Below are 17,707 nucleotides of genomic sequence, written 5' to 3'. Positions count from 1 at the left end.
GCTGAGACTCCCCCATTCCCTTATCCCTCTTGATCTCTCTGACTACATGATCGGAAAAACTGAAAGCAGCGGTCATGAACTTACTAATAACTGTATTTGTTAAGTGCTTACTCTATGCCAAGCTCTGTACTAAGCGCTGGGGTAGATACAAGCTAATTGGGTTGGACGCAGTCCCTGTCCCACATAGGGATTACAGTCTCTATCCCCATTTTACAGATGAGGTAACTGAGTCACAGAGAATTTAAGTGACTTGCCCAAGGTCACACAGCAGACAAGTGGCAGAGCTGGAATTAATAATAATAATAGAGGTATTAGTTAAACACTTACTATGTGCCAAGCATTATACTGAGTGCTGGGGTGGATTCAAGCAAATTGGGTTAGACACAGTCCCTGTCCCACGTGGAGCTCACATTCTCAATCCCCTTTTACAGATGAAGTAAATGAGTCACAGAGAAGTTAGGTGACTTGCCCAAGGTCACACAGCAGACAAGTGGCAGAGGCAGGATTAGAACCCATGACCTTCTGACTCCCAGGCTCATGCTCTATCAACTACACCACACTTCTCCGACTCCCAAGCCTGTACTCTACCCCCTAGGCCATGCTCCTTCCAACGTCTATCACTTTACCACTGTGCCGTACCCGCTTCCCACTTTCCCTCACTTGCTCTTTAAACCCACTTCCTCTCTCTGTGCCTCTAACCCCATTCCCTCTCACCTCTTAAAAATACTTTCTCCCACCTCCTTCCCCTTTCTAATGACTGTTTTCAACTTCTCTCGGTTTCTCTCTGTCTCTCTGTCTCTCTCTTGAGAAGCAGCATGGCTTAGTCGATAGAACATGGGCTTAAGAGTCAGAAGGACCTGGGTTCTAATCCTGGCTCTGCCACATGTGTGCTGAATAACTTTGGGCAAGTTAGTTGACTTTTCTGGATTTCAGTTACCTCATCTGTAAAATGGTCATTCAGAGTGTGAGCCCTCTGCGACACAGGGACCCTGCCCAACCTGATTAACTTGTATCTACCCCCATGCTTAGAACAGTGCTTGGCACATAGTAAGTGCTTAACAATTACTATTATTATTATTTCTTGCTTTCTTTCTCTCCCCCAACAACCCCACCTTGTGAGCTCCTTCTGTCACTCCAAACCTACTCAAGCCTCCCACTATTGTAAACCAGCTTGCTCTGGATTTCCCAAATCGCCCTGCTCCCATTCCAGACCAAACTCCTTGAACAGTTCTAGACACTAACAGCTTTCACTTAATCATTCTATCAATCAATCAATGGGATTTATTGAGTACTTACTGTGTACAGATAACTGTACTAAGTTCTGGGGAAAGAACAATGCATCGGATAATAACACCTCCTCCAAGAGGCCTTCCCAGACTGAGCTCCCCCCTTTTCCCTCATTTTCTCCCCCCCCCTTCCTCTCCCCTCAGCACTAGGCTCATATGTATGTATTATTTATTACGCTATTTATTTTGTTAATGAGGTGTACGTCCCCTTGACTCTATCGTGATAATGTTGTCTTGTTTTTGTTTCGTTCCATTTTGCTCTGCTGTCTGTCTCCCCCGATTAGACTGTAAGCCCGTCATTGGGCAGGGATTGTCTCTATACGTTGCCGAATTGTGCATTCCAAGCGCTTAATACGGTGCTCTGCACATTTATTGAGCGCTTACTGTTTGCAGAGCACCGTACTAAGCACTTGGAAAGTACAACTAGAGACAGTTCCTGCCCAACAATGAGCTCATGGTCTAGAAGCGTGGAAACAGACATCAAACCAGAGTTCTTAACTGACCGAGAGGGAGACGAGATAGAGGTCTCGCTCGGCTAGATGGGGGCAGAGAGGAGGCACAGGTACGGGGGTCGGAGGGTGGAATGGCTGCAGGGTGAGGGAGCAGAAGCAGGTCTTTGCATGGCCTCTGCTCTGCTTCTTGGCCCGCACGGCAGGGAAGACCAGGGACTGGAGAGAGGTTGGCCTGGGTGACCACCATCCTCCCAGCGGCAGGCTCTGGCGCTCCGGGGGCTGGGTCGCTCCGGCCGGGGGCGAGGCAGGGGGCTCAGCCGGGCCTTACCAGGCTCCATCTGACCCCGTAGTCGCTCTGCGTGCCCCCGGGCCAGCCCCTGGTCTCGTCGTCATGGGGGGAGAGGAGAGAATGGGAGCAAAAGTCCCTCTACGGAGGCGGGCTGGATATCTGCACCCGGGCCACTTTCTGCAGTCTTCCGGGAAATCAGAGCCCTGTGAGGGCCCTTTCCTCATCCCAGTCTTGCTCACCCCTGGCCCTCCTCATCGGTTCCTCTAGGTGTTTCTGCTTGCCATCCTCTGGGTCTCGATCAATCAATTAGTGGGATTTATTCAGCCCAAAATGGGTGCGGAGAACTGTGCTAAGCACTTGGGAGAGTGTGCTATACTCCACAGTTATAATAACTATGGTACTTGATGGGGAGACCGGACTTACTATGTGCCAACCTCTGATCTAAGCCTGGGGGGAGATGATAATAATAATAATATTTGTGGTATTTAAGTGCTATGTGCCAGGCACTGTACTAAACACTGGGGTGAATACAAGTAAATTGGGTTGGGCAAAGTCCCTGCCCCACATTAGGGTCACAGTCTTAAACCCCATTTTACAGATGAGGTAACTGAGGCACAGAGAAGTGAAGTGAATTACAAGTTAATTACATTGGACCCGGTCCCTCTCCGACATGGGGCTCATGGACTTAATCTCCATTTTACAGATGAGGTAACTGAGGCCCGGGGAAGTTAAAGCGACTTGCCCAAGGTCACCCAGCAGTTACTTGGCAGAGCTGGAATTAGAAGCCAGGTCTTTCTGACTCCCAGGCCCGTGCCCTATCCTCTTTGTCACACTGCTTTGCCATGGTCTCTGCCCTCAAGGAGCTCAGAGTCTAGCGGAGGAGACAGATACTAAAATCAGTGACAGGGAGGAAGGAGGAGAAGAGGATGTGTAGAAGAATGAGTGCTAAAGTAATAAGGTATGGGAATCGATGTGTAAGAAAATGCTGCAGAAAGATGTGAGTCCACAAGTGCATAGCTGGCACAGAAAGGGGCATTTTAACCTGGGAAGAGAAGAAATCGATCAGGGAAGATGGTCTCCCAGCGACGTGATGTCAGGAAGGCTTTGAAGATGGGGAGACCAGATCTGCTGGTTACGAGGAGGGAGTTCCTATCAATTAAATCCACTGAGGATCTACTTTGCACTCAGGAGAATACAATGAGCAGACACGATCCCTCTCTTCAAAGATCTTACAAGCTTCTGGCTCTGGCCCGGATGGACCCTCACTCCCTTGGTCACTCTCCAGCCCCCCGACCCAGTTTCCTTAATCAATCAATCAATCAATCAATCACATTTATTGAATGCCTACTGTATGCAGAGCACTAAACTGAGTGCTTGGGACAGTACAATGAAGAATCAAGCCAGGTAATAATAATAATAATAGTACTTGTTGAGCACTTACTATGTGCCAATCTTTAAGCACCGGGATAGTTCATGAGATTGGGCACAGTCCCTATCCACATAGGGCTCACACTCTTAATCCTCATTTTACAGATGAGGTAACTGAGACCCAGAGAAGTTAAGTGACTTGTCCAAGGTCACACAGCAGACACGTGGCAGAGCCAGGACTAGAGCCCAGGTTCTTTTGACTCCCGGGCCCATGCTCTAGCCACTAAGCCATACTGTGTGAGTGTGTCAGAGGGGCGGGGGGGTTGGATGTTCTACCAGTGCGTGCACAATGTTCAGCCCTCCCCCCTCCCCCCGCCCTTGGCTTCGCAGCTGTCCATCAACCATGCACCTTATGGCTGATAGGAATGCATGGGGTCAGGAGGTAGAGGGGTCTGGAATGGGGGCAGAAGGGTAGGAGCACAGGAGGCAAGGTGTTGGGATGGAGGGGGATAGGTACAACGGGGGAGACAGGGGTCTTACAGTTAGCCCCCCAGTGGAAGGGCAGCAAATCATTTCCTGGGTCTCTGTTTCCACGTCTTTCACTTTCCCCAACCTCGGTCCCCTCAGTCCAAGGTGGGGTCAGCTCTGTCCTAGGCAAAGCCAGGTGAAAGAGTCGGGGTCAGTATTGGGGCTGGGCTGGGAGCTTTCTGGGAGGGCAGGGGAAAGGAGGAGGTGGGGGTCCACCGTGGGGGGGAGCATTAAAAAGCTGCCGGGCCCCTCCCCCGACGCAGGCCCCAGCCCCTCAAGGGTCCCGGAAGCCATGGTAGGAGAACGGAGGCAGGTCCGGCACACAGGCGGCCGTCTCCACCAAGCAGGCCACCGGGTTGACGCTGCAAGAGCCGGCATCCTGGTCCCCTCGGAAGTAGACGGCATCAGGGGAGGAAGCGGAGGGGTCTTCGTCGAAGTAGTTGTAAGGGCGGAGAAAGAAGCTCACGCCGTTTCCCACGGTGACGGTGTTGGGCACGTCCTCCGCGTGAGGGATGTGGAGAAAGCCGGCGGTGACCCAGGCGACCAGGTCCTGGGGGAGGAAGGTGGAGGGGGTGAGCTCGCCACACCCCCACAGCACCCTTGCTCACAAGTCTTCCCTCCTTCACCCCACAGGGCCCCATCCGGCCCAGTCCAGCCTGCCTCGCTCTATCGGGGCCCGCCCGGCTCTGTCAGGCCTTCGTTAGCCCACTTAGCTCCGTCCAGACATCCCCTTATCAGCACACATCCCCACACTCCGACCCGCTGTTCTCCTTGCCTCTCGGCCACCTGGTTCCCCGGGAGAATTTCATCCTCTTCTCCAATGGAGAGTCTGAATCGAAGCATCGGAGGATTCTCTCCCCCCATCCCATCCCCGCTTCCTCTCTCACCCCCTCAGAGGTGGCAACTGGGGAGCCCAAACCCCAGCCCCAGCCCGGGGGCACTGACCTCCCCCGTGATGGTCTCGTTGTCGATGAAGTCGGCAAAAGCCACAGACGGCATCCAGGGATCGTTCTGGTTGTAGATGCTGCTGCTGGCCGGTTCCTCCTCCTTCCTCCTGGTCACGGCCAGCTGGTACCTGCGGGGAGGGAGCAGTTGGGGGTGGGGCCGGACCCGGACACCACCTGGTCCAGTCTGGGCCCCGGAGGGCCCTGACCCGCCCGAGCCGCCACGGCCCCTCTCACCTGGCCCAGCTGACCGCCCGCTCCATGGAGCTGGCCTGGGGCAGGTGGTCCCAGGACGGGGAGAGGGTCTGGATGCGGTAGCCACGGCGGTGGCCCCAGGCGTTGGTGTGGTTACTGGCCAGGTACAGGTAGTGGGGGGGCCGGGTCCCCAGCAGGAAGGAAGCCTGGTCCTCGGTCTCCAGGGTCTCCCTCGTCAGCCACGGACGGTGCAGCTGGTACTCGGGGCTCCAGGGCACGACGATCTGCTCGAACGCCATGTCTTCCGCCACCACCCAGTTCTCTGTCCCTGCCGGAGCCAGGGGGGAGGAGTCAGGGGGGGTTCAGGGCACCTTGAACCCCTGGATTTCCTAGCTTCCCTCCAGTGGTTCAGGGTTTAGCACCCTCCCCGCCCCGCCCAAAGCAACTTCGCATCTGTGATTTCCCATCAACTCACACCTATCCAACCCCTCCCACCCCTGTGCCATCCCTTCCCCCGACCCCCACTACACTTCAGCCAAGCGCAGCCTGTGGAACCCCCGCTCCACCACGGAGAGCCGCCCCTTACACCAGAACCACCCCCACAGCCTCAACCTAGTGTGACCTGTGAAACTCCCGTCCATCATGGGGACCTGTCCCTTCCCCCAGAACCGCCTCAACCAGGCTTTACTGACTGTCCTCTCCTGGTTCTCCTCTTCTCTCTCTGGACCTTTATTCTCAGTCTCCTTCACGGGCTCCTCTTCTACCTCCAACCCGCTAACTGTGGGAGTCCCTCATGATTCATTTCTAGGTCTCCTTCTAGTCTCCATCTACACCCACTCCCTTGGAGAACTCATTCGCTCCCATGGCTTCAACTACCTCCTCTATGCAGATGATCCCCAAATCTCTATCTGCAGCCCTGATCTCTCTTCCTGGCCCCAAGCTCGCATCTCCTCCTGCCTTCAAGACACCTCTACTTGGATGTCCTCCCATCACCTCAAACTTAACATGTCCAAAACAGAGCTCTTTTATCTTCCCACCCAAACCCTGACATTCTCATGACTGTAGACAGCACCACCTCCTTCCTGTCTCACGAGCCTATAACCGTGGCATTGTCCTTGACTCCTCTCTTTCAACATATTCAATCTGTCACCGAATCATGTCGGTCCTACCTTCACAACATGGCTAAAAATCCCCCCTTTCCTCTCCATGCAAACTGTTGCCATGCTAATCCAACCCCAGCTAGATTCCTGAATCAGCCTCTTTGCTGACTTTCCAGCCTCCTGTCTCTCCCCGCTCCAGTCCATACTTCACTGTTGCCCGGATCATTTTTCTACAGAAATGTTCAGGACACGTCCACCCCCCTCCTCAAAGAACTTCAGTGGTTACCCATCCACCTCCATGTCAAACAATAACTCCTCACCATTGGCTTTAAAGCAGTCCATCACCTTGTGCCTTCCTATTTCACCTTGCTTCTCTCCTTCTACAACGCAGCCCGCACACTTTGCTTCTCTAGTGCTAACCTTCTCAGTGTGCCTCGATCTCACCTACCGCCTTGCCGACCCCTGGCCCATGTCCTACCTTCGGCCTGGAATACCCTCCTCTTCAAATCTGAGAGACAATGAGTCTCCCCCACTTCAAAGCCTTATTGAAATCAAAACTCCAAGAGGCCTTCCCAGACTAAACCCCACTTTTCCTCATCTCCCACTCCCTTCTGTTGCCCTGATTTGCTCCCTTTGCTCTTCCCCACTCCCAGTCCCATAGCACTTATGTACATATTCATTCAATCATACTTATTGAGTGCTTACTGTGTGCAGAGCACTGTACAAAGTGCTTAGCACCATACTAATATCTGTAATTTTATTTACGTGTATTGATGTCTGTCTCCCCTGATCTAGACTGTTAACTCGTTGTGGGCATGGACTGGCACTGTTTTTTTATTGTTATACTCTCCCAAGCTTTTAGTACAGTGCCCTGCACACAGTAAGTGCTCAATAAATATGACTGAATGAATGGAACCCCCACTCCATTATGGGGAGCCGTCCCTTCCCCTAGAGTCCCCCGCAATCGCCTCAGCCCAGGGCAGCCTGTGGAACCCCCCCAACTCCATCATGGGGAGCCATCCCTTCCCTCAGGACCACCCCCTACTACCTCAACCACGTGCGACCGGTGGAGCCCCCGCTTCATCATGGGGAAGCTTCCCTTCATTCTCGACCTGTTCCTAACCCAGTCACTCCCTCCTCCTCGCCATCATTCATTCATATTTATTGAGTCCTTACTGCGTGCAGAACGATGTACTTCCCTGCCCACAAACTTACAGTCTACAGTCACTGAATCCTGGCGCTCCCCAGACGACAGTCTCCCCTATTGCTCTCTCCAGAGGGGGCCTCAACTTCACCCCCTCCCCCCCAGACTCACTGGGAAAGGAAGAAGGGTTGGCTTCCTTCTTGCACCCCAATGCTGCTTTTGCTTATCTTCCCACCCAAGCCCTGCCCACCATCCTTCCTGTCTCACAAGCCTGAAACCTTGGTGTTATCCTTCACTCCTCTCTCTCATTCAACTCACAGACTCAATCCATCACTAAGTCCTGTCAGTTCGACCTTCACAACATCACTACAATCCACCCTTTCCTCTCCATCCAAGCGGCTTTCACATTAATACGATCACTCATCCTATCCCTCCTCGATTACTCTATCAGCCTCCTTGCTGATCTCCCCGCCTCCTGTCTCTCCCTACTCCAGTCCTTCCTAACTCTGCTGCCCCGATCATTTTTCTACAAAAACATGCAGGACTTGTTTCCTCACTCCTCAGAAAACTCCAGCGGTGGCCCATCCACCTCTGCATCAAACAGAAATTCCTCACCATTGGCTTTAAAGCATTTAATCACCTTGCCCCCTCCTACCTTTCCTCATTATAACCCAGTCCACACACTTGACACTTCCAATGCTAACCTTCTCACTATACCTCTCTCTCGTCTTTTGCTGCCGACCTCTTGCCCACACTCTGCCTCTAGCCTGGACAGCCCTCCCTCATATCCAACAATGACTCTACCCCCACTTCAAAGTCTTATTTGAAGGCACATCTTCTCCAAGAGGCCTTCCCTGATTAAACCCTCCTTTCCTCTTTTCCCACACCGTTCTACTTGGCTCTGACTTGCTCCCTTTATTCATTCCCCCTCCCAGCCCCACTCATGTACATATTTGTAATTCGTTTATTCCTCTCTCCCCCTTTATACTGTAAGCTCGTTGTGGGCAGGGAATGTGTTTATTGTTGTACTGTACTCTCCTAAGCATTTAGTACAGTACTCTGCACGCAGTAAGTTCTCAATAAATGTTACCGACTGACAGCGAGTAGCCCACACACTCACTAACCCACCAACGTGCATCTTGCGCACAGTGATTCCCTAGGAGAGTAGCCACAGATCCACGACCATATTTATACACACGCATAAACACACTCTCCCTGGGAGAGTAGCCACCTCGCCACACACACAAAAAAGGGACACACAGTTACACACAGACAAAAACATGGACATCCGCAGACACAGAGTGAGTCCCGCGGAGAGTAGACACGTGTTTCCACTCTCTCTCTCTCTGTGTCTCAGACACAGATGCCCCGGCTCCCGACCCGGCCCAACGGTGACCCCTAATAAGTACAGAAGGGGACGCCCAATGGGGAAGAGACGGCAGGACCCCCTGACCAGCTACGTCCAGGTCCAGCTTGAAGTGGAAGCTGTGGGTGTGGGCAGGGCCCAGGACGTTCTCCCCGACGCGGTTCCCGAAGCGCAGGCCCCCGTTCGGCTCCCCCAGGAAGACCGTGCTGATGTAACCCGTGGCGTGGACACGGCCCTCCACCACTCCGTGCGGGTGCAGCACCCAGTCCCACACGTAGTCATAGTTGCCCACGGCCGAGACGGCCCGGACCACCAGCGCCGTGGCCCCCAGGCCCCCGTAGTAGTCACTCTGCAGCCGCGACAGGTGGCGTCGCAAGGGCCGGCCGGGGGCCTCCTCGAACACGCAGAGGGCCCCCGGCAGGCGGCGCGCCCGGCCTTCGCCCAGCAGCACGTGGACGTCCAGGAACGTGGCCGCGTAGGGGCAATCCACCCCCCGCACCAGCCCCTCGCTCAAGCGCCCCAACCCGTAGCTGCCATCCAGGTAGCGGGTGATCATGGCCCGCGGCGAGCCGGCCCCGTAGACCGACAGGGCCTCCTGGACGCTCAGCTCGTAGGCCACCCGCTCCCCGCGGAACCGGACGTCCAGCAGCCGCAGGCCCGTATTCACGCCCAGCCCGTAGGAGAAGGTCCAGGACCGGGTGGCCACCTGGCTCCCCCGGATGTGGTAGCGGGGTCCGCCGGGAGGACCCTGCAAGGGGGGCGCGGGGCCGGGTGGGCCCCGGGGCCTGAGGGAGGCGGCCCCGCCGCCCGGGGGCGGAGCCGCCACCCGCCCGGCCTCCACCCGCCCGGCGGCGAAGGCCCGCTCCAGCTGCCCCAGGTCCGGGTAGTAGCGGCCGCCGAAGTAGACCCGGCGCACGGCCCAGAGGGCGGGGTCCGGACTGGCGTGGTCCAGCAGCAGCTCCAGCCCCACGGGGTGCAGGAAGAAGCCGGAGCCCGACACGTTGTGGAAGAGGCCGAACCAGGTGGCCCGGTCACCCGAGCGGAGCCCCCGGGGGGCCGAGCCCATGGTGGAGAAGGAGGGGTCGCTCGAGCCGAAGATGGCCGCCAGCAGGGTGGGGGCCTCGGGCAGCTCGACCTCCCGCAGGTGGCGCCACATCCGGGAGAACTCGGCTCCCAGCACGGGCCGCCGGTGGTACGGAAGGGGCCCCCCGTAGCGGGCGGCGGTCACGTCCCGTAGGTAGGAGGGCCCGGGCAGGGGCCCCACCAAGAACTCACTCACGTTGGGCCCGGGCCGGCGGCCGAAGAAGACCACGGCCCGGGCCTCGCGGGGGGGCGGCGGCCCCCCGCCGTCCAGGTGGCGCAGGGCCGCGGCCTTGGCCGGCAGCTGCAGCTCCACCGAGTACACGCAGGTGTCCGCCGGACCGGCCTCCGACGCGTCCACCAGCCCCGGCCCCAGCCGCCGGTCCAGGAAGGCCAGCACCTGGTCCAACTCCTCGGGGCTCAGGTCGGCGAACAGGGAGCCGCCCGCCGGGAGGGGCCAGTGCGGGGCCGGGGCCGCGGGGCAGCGCTTCGGGGCGGCCGCCCCGCCCCGGCCGCTCAGCAGGACACAGACCAGGGCGAAGACGGTGACCAGGGCCAGGGCCAGCAGCGCCAGGACCACCTTGGAGTTCATGGCCGTGGAGCCGGTGATCGCTGAGGGACGGGGTGCGGCCCGGCCCCCGATGCCTCCCCTCCGCCAGACACCGGCCGGGCTGACCGGCCCGCAGAAGGTGCCCGGGCTCCTCGTTCTGCCGCTGCTGCTCCGCGGCTCTACCGAAAACTTTCCGTTGCTCAGGCTCCCTCCGCCCCCCTGAGAGGCGGACCGGTGTCTGCCAGACGTGGCTCCTGGCTGCTGGCCTGGAGTCCCCTCACACCCACACCCAAACCACACACCGCTGCCCCCCCTCCCTCCCAAACCTGGGTAGCTATGCTACCGACTGGCTGATCTTTTCCATGGGCGGCGGGGCGGATCCAGCACGGGGAAGGAAGAGGGGTGGGAGGGATGGACAGGGGTCGTGGGCCTTCCCCCAGTTTCCCTCCCCTCCAGGCTGGAGCGGGTGACTCACTACCACAGGAGGGTTAACTCTTTTCCCTCCCAGAGCGGACAAGATCTGACCCGTCTCGGGGCACCGGACGGTCAGGGAGACGCCCCTGGCCTCTCTTCCCAGGGATGAACCCTCCCCTCGACAGCCGCCGGGTCGGCGGGGAAGACGCCAGGGGGGCCCTCCCGGCAGCTCCGACCGCACGGAGCTCGGCCTCTCCTCCTGTTGGTTCCGGCCAGGGCCCCTGCCCAGGCCCGGGCCCCTGCCAACTCACCCCCCCCCGCCCGTCGGCCCCCGTCCAGGCTGCCCCCCCCCCCCCGGGGGCCTCGGGGATAGCAGGTGGGCCTCCGCCAGCGCCCGGCCCAGCCTGCTCCCCGCTCTGCCGTCTCGCCCGCCCAGGTCCTAACCCCGGCTCCCGTCGGGGTCCTCTGCTCAGGGAGGGGTCGAGGGACGGGAGGTAGGCCGCCCTGGACCTTGGCCGGGGTCGCGGGGGTGGGGGGACGGGCCGGGCCCGGCCACCTCCCGCCAACGGGACTCCTTGGGAACTGCCCTCCGCCGCCGGCCAGGCACCTGGGGCAGGTGCGCCCTCTGCTGGGCGGGGGACGCACGCTGCGAGTCAGAGGAGTCAAAGTTCCTGTATTTTAATAATTTCATGACACAGTAAAAGAAAGTTACATTACTGCTTGGGGGGGAGGGGGCAGAGACCCTCCCTCAAAGCAAGGGGGAAGGGGCCACGACCTCACGGCGTGGCGGGGGGTTGGGGGGGGGATGAGAGGGGAGGGAGGACACACTGATCCCTGGCGTGTGTGTACGTGTGTGCGTGCGCGAGAATGCCCAGCCCTTCCCTCCCTCCCGTCTTGTGGCAGGGCAACCCAGACGGGCTGGATGTGGAGAGGAGGACACCAGCGGGCCGGGGTCGGGGAGGGGGCGATGGGATGGGGACTCCTGGCAGCCCCCGCTCCAGGGAAACGCTATAAATATAGATGAGGGGCCGGGAGGGACGGGGGCAGGGAGGGACGGGATGATAAACTCCCCCCCACCCCAGCTCTTTGCTGATTTGGGAGCTGGCAGCCTGGAAGGGGCGGGGGCGGCGGTGGGAGGGACCTATTTGATACACCCCGCCCCCCTCCCGGCCACTAAGCCTCCTGCTTCGACTTCCCCCAGAGGAAAGGAGACTGGGGGTGCGGGGGAGGCACCCCCAACCGAACCCTAGCCAAGGCCCTATCTCCCCACCTCACGCCCAGAGCCGAAACCCCCACCCGACCCTGGTTACGAGCCCCGGGTCTGTGGGGAAATGAGAAGGGACACAGCACCGAAGTAGGCGAGATCTTCATTAGACTCAAAGGAACTAAAACCGGGTCTGAGGGAAGGGGTTGGGGTGGGGGGAAGGGAGGGAGGGCTGCAACCAGCGTCCCGTCGATAGTCTCGTAACAGACCGGGCCGGGGGTGGGGAGGGAGTGAGGGGGGCCCCTCCCGCCCACCGAGGACCGGCCCCAGGCTCAGTACAGCGTCTCCGCGTTGCTGCTCCGCGGCCTCTTGATCTTCTCGATATTTTTAAGGATCATGTCGTGTAACGTGACCTGGGGGTCAGAGAGCAAGGGTCAGCCCGGGCCTCCCCCGCGACCCTCCACCCGCCCGGGCTCGGCCCGCTCCCCCGACTCACGTATTGGTTCCGCAGCTCGGAGATGATGAGCCGCAGACTGATATATTCCTTCTCGTCGATCTCGGTCACCGTGCGGCGATAATCTTCCTGGAGAGGGGAGGGGAGGGGAGCCGGCGGGGCAGGGTCAGGGCCCTCCTCCGGACCACGGGGTTTCCTCTTCCCCACCCGGCCCTGAGACCCATCACTCACCACGTGGGGGTACTTGGCGATTTTAGAAACCAACTTTGCTCTTGTAATGTAGTATCTGAAAGGAGGGACAAGAGGGTGTGTGGCTGGGAAGTCCCCCAGGCTTGTCCGGCCCCACCCCCACAGCTCGGCCCCCCTCCCTCCCCCACCTAGAAATCTGGTCCAGGTAGGAAGCCGCCTCGCTCTCCACAGTCCGCAGCTCAGCCACGGTCTCCTCCTGGAAGGAGAAGGCCGAAGGTTAGCGCTGACCCCTGGCCTCCCTACCCCCGCTATTCATTCATTCATTCAATCATATTTACTGAGAGAGCATACTGCGTGCTGAGCACTAAAAGTAAGCGCTCGGGAGAGTACAACACAACAGCAAACAGACTCCCTTCCCCGCCCGCAACCAGTTTACGGTCTCAGGGCCGGGGGTGAAGACCCGACACAGATCTCAATCTAAGTAAATTACAGATGGGCACGGAAGCGCTCTGGGGCTCCCCTCCGGAGCCCGGGTTACCTGAATCGACACCCCGAAGTTGTTTCCGTCCTCTATCCTGGGGATCAGAAGCTGCACCCACATTTTGACCTGAGGACAGAAGAGCCCCCGCCCCAAAGGCGTGAGGAGACCCGGCGGCGGAGCGGGGGGAGTCTGGGCTCCTCCCCCTCCCCCTCCTCACCGTGTTGCATTTCTCGATGAGAAGCCGGATCTCCGGCTTCACTTTCTCGATGATGTCCACCAACTGCTGGTTGCTTTTCAGCATCCCGTTGGGCATCACGAATACCTTGGTCCCTGCTGGGCAGGCGGGGGAGGCTCGGGCAGGCGGGGAGGCGAGCGGATCCCCCTGGCGCCCGCCCCCTCCCTCCTTTCCCCGCCGCTCCCCGGGGCCGTAGGACCCACCCCGGACGGAGACCGCCCCCCGCGAGGGAGGACGGCGGGTCCCACCCGGCTGGGGCGGCCACGGCCGCGGGCTCAGGGAGGGGGACCGGAGGAGCGAGGGAAGAGACGCCTTACCCTGGAAGGCCTCCTCACACTCCTCCAGCTTCCTCTTCTTCAAGTTGGGCTGGGGACACACACCAGTCCGGGGGGGTCGCTCCCTTTCCCCGTAACCGGTCGGCCCCCCTCTCGGCCGGGGCCCCCGGCGGGACCCGACGCCCTCCGCCAGGCTTCGGAAGCGTGGAGCCGGACGGGACCCCCCCCCCCTCCCCCACCGGGGCCGATCCCCCCCGTGACGGCCGGAGGGGCACGCGGCCCACCCCGCCCCTTCCCCACCTGGGTCCCCCCACCGGGGCCGATCCCCCCGTGACGACCGGAGGGGCACGCGGCCCACCCCGCCCCTTCCCCACCCGGGTCCCCCCACCCCCATCCCGAGGGAGGGGCGGGCGGGGCCGGACACTTACACCGTCCAGGCCGTCGTGGCTGTTGGTGAGGAGGATGGGGTCGGGGACGGGAAGGTTCATGTCCGAGTGGATTTGCGTTAGGTCATGAATGTTCAGAATAGGTTCCTGGAACAGAGCGGGGCCCCGGCGGGGGCGGTGAGGAGGAGGACGAGGAGGTGGAGGAGGAGGAGGAGGAGGAGGAGGGTGCGAAGGCTTTAAGGGGCGGGGGTGGGGGCGGGGGCCCGGCGCGGCGCGGCGCGGCCTCTCACCTTGAGGAAACTGTCGAGCTCTAGCAGCTTCTTGGGGAAGAAGTTGGCCACCAGGTCCTCAGCCTGCAAGGAAGCGGCCCGGCCCAGCCGGCGGGGTGAAGGCCTCCGCTCCGGCCCGCGGCGGCCCCAGCCCCAGCCCCAGCCCCATCCCCGTGGTCCGCCCCGCCCTCACCTCGCTGGTGATCCGCTCGCGGAAGGAATCCACCTGCAAGACACAAAACGGACAGGAGGGAGGGAGGAAGAGAGGAAAGGAGGAAAGGAGCGAGGGAGGGAGGAAGAGAGGAAAGGAGGCCGGGGAAAGCGGGGAGAGCCCCCCGGGGACCCCGGAGGAGCCGGGGCGGGGCGGGGCGGGGGGCGGGGCGGGGGCGGACAAAGGCCGGTCCGGGGGGTGGGGGGCGGCCCGGAGCCCCGGGGAGAAGCCTCGGCGGGCGGGGGCCCGGGGGACACAAAGGCGCCGGGGGTGCGGGGTTCGGGTCCGGCGGCGCTACCTTCAGCTTCACTTCCTGATCCACCTTGAGGAGCGAGGCCATGGCCGGGCCACGTCGCCTCCGCCTCCGCCTCCGCCGCGTCCGCCGCCCGGGTCCGGAGCGGGCCGGGGCTGAGGGCTGAGGGCGGCTCGGGGGGCTCGGGGGGGCTCGGGGGGCTCGGCCGGCTGCGGCTGCGGCTCGGGCTGCGGGTCGGGCTGCGGGGCGGCGCCGCCCCGGCCGGGTGGCTGGGTCGCTGGGCCCTGGCGCCCGCCCGCCCGTCCGTCCGTCCGTCCGCTGGCCGAGCCGCCCGCCCGCCGCTCCCTCGCTCGGCTCCCTCGGCCGCCTTAGCGCCCGCCCGGCCGCCCGCCCTAGCGCCCGCCTGGCCGCCCTCCCGGCCGCTCTCGCCCTCCCGGCTCCGCGCGCACACCGGAAGTGCCGTCACAGCCAATGGCCGGCTGCGCGCGGGGGCACGTGCCCGGCGCATGCGCCGCGCCCCCCCCTCCCGCCGGCGCCCCCCGCTGCTCCCCCCTCCCCCGGCCCCGGCCGCCGTCCTCGCGCCCCCGCCCCCCCCCCTTGGACGGTCGCGTGGGAAGAACCGGAAGTGGGTTCTGGACGGCAACGGCCGGAAGACCCCTCCCCCCCCCGCCCCGGGCCCCGAGGCCAAAAATAATGACAATGTTGGTATCGGTTAAGCGCTTACCATGTGCAGAGCGCTCTTCTAAGCGCTGCGGTGGATACCAGGTCATCAGGCGGTCCCCCCTGAGGCTCCCACTCTTCATCCCCATTTTACAGATGAGGGCACCGAGGCCCAGAGAGCTTAAATGATTTGTCATTGACCCCTCCCCGCCCCTACATCCCTCCGTCCCTCCCTGGGCTAATAATAATAATAATAATGAAGACTCTTCTTAATAACAACAGTTGCTTGTCTGGCTCCCCCGTTTAGAGTGGGAGCCCGTCACTGGGCAGGGATCGCCCCTCTCTGTTCCTCAATCGTCCATTCCAAGCGCTTAGTACAGTGCTCGGCACCTAGTAAGCGCCCAAGAAATACGATTGGACAAATGAAAGAATAATAATTTTGATATTTGTTAAGCGCTTCTTAGGTGCCGACCGCTGTTCTAAGTGCTAGGGTAGATACAGGGTGACAAGGTCGTCCCCCGTGGGGCTCACAGTCTTCATCCCCATTTTACAGACGACACAACTGAGGCACCGAGAAGTGAAGTGACTTGCCCAAAGTCACACAGCTGACCCGTGGGGTCAGGGTTAGAGCCCACGGCCTCTGACTCCTAAGCCTGTGCTCTTTCCGCTAAGCCATGCTTGTTAAGCGCTTAATACATGTCAAGTACTGTTCTAAGGGCTGGGGTAGATACACACTAATGGGGTTATCCCACGTGGGGCTCACAGTCTTAATCCCCATTTCACGGGTAACTGAAGCCCTGGGAAGTGAAGTGACTTGCCCAGAGTCACACAGCTGACAAGTGGCGGAGTCGGGATCAGAACCCCTGACCTCTGACTCCCAAGCCCGTGCCCGTTCCCCTAAACCACGCTGCTTCTGTTATTATCGTTATTATTCTTGTGGTGTTTGTTAAATGCTGACTGTGTATCAGACGCTGGTCTCGGCCCGCCACTGTGATGTGTAAACAATAATAATTGCATTGAAATAAATAAATTACGGTAGTTTTTAAGCACTTACCATGTACCAGGCACTGTTCTAAGCATTGGGGTGGATACAAGCAAAGCGTGTTGATCACAATCCCTGTCTCACAGTCTCAATCTCCATTTTACAGATGAGGTAAATGAGGTACAGAGAAGCAAAGTGACTTGCCCGGGATCACACGGCTCACCTCGCCGCTCTCCTACTACAACCCAGCCTGCCCACTTCGTTCCTCTGCTGCTAACCCTGTACCTCGATCTCGTCAATCTCGCCGCCAATCTCTCGCCCACATCCTACCTCTGGCCTGGAATGCTCTCCCTCCTCATATCAGATCATTGCTCTCCCCCACTTCAAAGCCTTATTGAAAGCATTTCTTCATCAGGGAGCCTTTCCTGACTGAGCCCTCCTTTCCTCTTCTCCCACTCCCTTCAGCACTGCTCACACTTGCTCCTTCATTCATCCTCTCTCCCTTCCCCGTGACACATATATGCATATGTGTCCTGTCCTCTCCCTAACTTTCCCATCGCTGTGGATGGCACAACCCTCCTTCCCATCTCACAAGCCCGCAAGCTCGGTGTCATCCTTGACTCTGCTCTCTCATTCACCCCAAACATCCAATCCGTCACCAAATCCTGCCGGTCTCACCTTCACGACATCGCCAAGATCCGCCCTTTCTCCTCTCTCCAAACCGCTATCACGTTAGTACAATCGCTCATCCTATCCCGACTGGATTACTGCATCAGCCTCCTTTCTGCCCTACTAACCTCCTGTCTCTCCCCACTTCAGTCTGTACTTCACTCTGCTGCCTGGATTATCTTTCTACAGAAACCGTTTGGACATGTCACCCCCCCCTTAAAAATCTCCAGTGGTTGCTTGTCAACCTTCGTATCAAACAAAAACTCCTCACTATTGGCTTCAAAGCTCTCATCACCTTGCCCCTTCTTACTTCACCTCCCTTCTCTCCTACATCCCGGCCCGCACACTCCGCTCCTCTGGTGCTAACCTTCTCACTGTGCCTTGATCTCGCCCATCCCGCCGTCGACCCCTGGCCCACGTCCTACCTCTGGCCTGGAATGCCCTCCCTCCTCAAGTCTACCAAACAATCACACTTCCCCCTTTAAAGCCCTACTGAAGGCTCACCTCCTCCAAGAGGTCTTCCCAGACTAAGCCCCCCTTTTCCTCAGCTCCCCCTCCCCTCTGCGTCACCCCAACTCGCTCCCTTCGCTCTACCCCCCTCTCCCCGCCCCACAGCACTGATGTGTATATATCTATAATTCTACTGATATTGATGCCTATCTACTTGTTTTGAGGTCTGTCTCCCCCCTTCTAGACTGTAATCCTGGTATGGGCAGGGATTGT

The 17,707-nt window shown here is 59.6% G+C and overlaps 2 protein-coding genes across 5 annotated transcripts; both read right to left on the bottom strand.

Annotated features, from left to right (window-relative positions):
• Positions 1–3,777: 3,777 nt before the first annotated feature.
• On the bottom strand, positions 3,778–10,363 carry LOC103168747 (retina-specific copper amine oxidase-like). Of its 2 annotated transcripts, none has more exons than XM_029074699.2 (4): positions 8,760–10,363; positions 5,105–5,390; positions 4,869–4,998; positions 3,778–4,473 (listed from the first exon to the last, which is right to left on the bottom strand). In XM_029074699.2, exons 1-4 carry the CDS (start codon positions 10,342–10,344, stop codon positions 4,198–4,200), a joined length of 2,277 nt encoding a protein of 758 aa, XP_028930532.1. In that variant the 5' UTR covers positions 10,345–10,363; the 3' UTR covers positions 3,778–4,197. The 2 variants fall into 2 exon arrangements, with proteins under 2 accessions (XP_028930532.1, XP_028930533.1); XM_029074700.2 differs by having other exon boundaries at positions 5,162–5,390.
• Positions 10,364–12,066: 1,703 nt separating this feature from the next.
• Positions 12,067–14,828, bottom strand: PSME3 (proteasome activator subunit 3). Of its 3 annotated transcripts, XM_029074716.2 has the most exons (12): positions 14,719–14,828; positions 14,403–14,435; positions 14,231–14,293; positions 13,983–14,087; positions 13,597–13,645; positions 13,262–13,377; positions 13,102–13,170; positions 12,752–12,819; positions 12,606–12,660; positions 12,417–12,503; positions 12,237–12,333; positions 12,067–12,196 (listed from the first exon to the last, which is right to left on the bottom strand). In XM_029074716.2, exons 1-11 carry the CDS (start codon positions 14,758–14,760, stop codon positions 12,253–12,255), a joined length of 768 nt encoding a protein of 255 aa, XP_028930549.1. In that variant the 5' UTR covers positions 14,761–14,828; the 3' UTR covers positions 12,067–12,196; positions 12,237–12,252. The 3 variants fall into 3 exon arrangements, with proteins under 3 accessions (XP_028930549.1, XP_028930548.1, XP_028930550.1); XM_029074715.2 differs by having other exon boundaries at positions 12,067–12,333; XM_029074717.2 differs by having other exon boundaries at positions 12,067–12,333; positions 13,262–13,374; positions 14,719–14,827.
• Positions 14,829–17,707: the final 2,879 nt, after the last annotated feature.

The sequence above is a fragment of the Ornithorhynchus anatinus genome, chromosome 11 (assembly GCF_004115215.2).
Source record: "Ornithorhynchus anatinus isolate Pmale09 chromosome 11, mOrnAna1.pri.v4, whole genome shotgun sequence".
Lineage (NCBI taxonomy): Eukaryota > Metazoa > Chordata > Mammalia > Monotremata > Ornithorhynchidae > Ornithorhynchus > Ornithorhynchus anatinus.
Note: the sequence above shows the minus strand (reverse complement) of the source record. Positions and strands in the feature narration are given on the sequence as shown.

Excerpts from the sequence above, each read along its gene's own strand:
- LOC103168747 (XM_029074699.2), bottom strand. The coding sequence starts at position 10,344 with ATGAACTCCAAGGTGGTCCTGGCGCTGCTGGCCCTGGCCCTGGTCACC. Across the intron at positions 4,999-5,104 it reads CGGGCGGTCAGCTGGGCCAG|GTACCAGCTGGCCGTGACCA; the intron begins GTGAGAGGGGCC and ends CCCTCCCCGCAG. Across the intron at positions 4,474-4,868 it reads ACGAGACCATCACGGGGGAG|GACCTGGTCGCCTGGGTCAC; the intron begins GTCAGTGCCCCC and ends TTCCTCCCCCAG.
- PSME3 (XM_029074715.2), bottom strand. The coding sequence starts at position 14,760 with ATGGCCTCGCTCCTCAAGGTGGATCAGGAAGTGAAGCTGAAG. Across the intron at positions 14,088-14,230 it reads AGCTCGACAGTTTCCTCAAG|GAACCTATTCTGAACATTCA; the intron begins GTGAGAGGCCGC and ends GCTCTGTTCCAG. Across the intron at positions 13,646-13,982 it reads GCCACGACGGCCTGGACGGT|CCCAACTTGAAGAAGAGGAA; the intron begins GTAAGTGTCCGG and ends GTGTGTCCCCAG.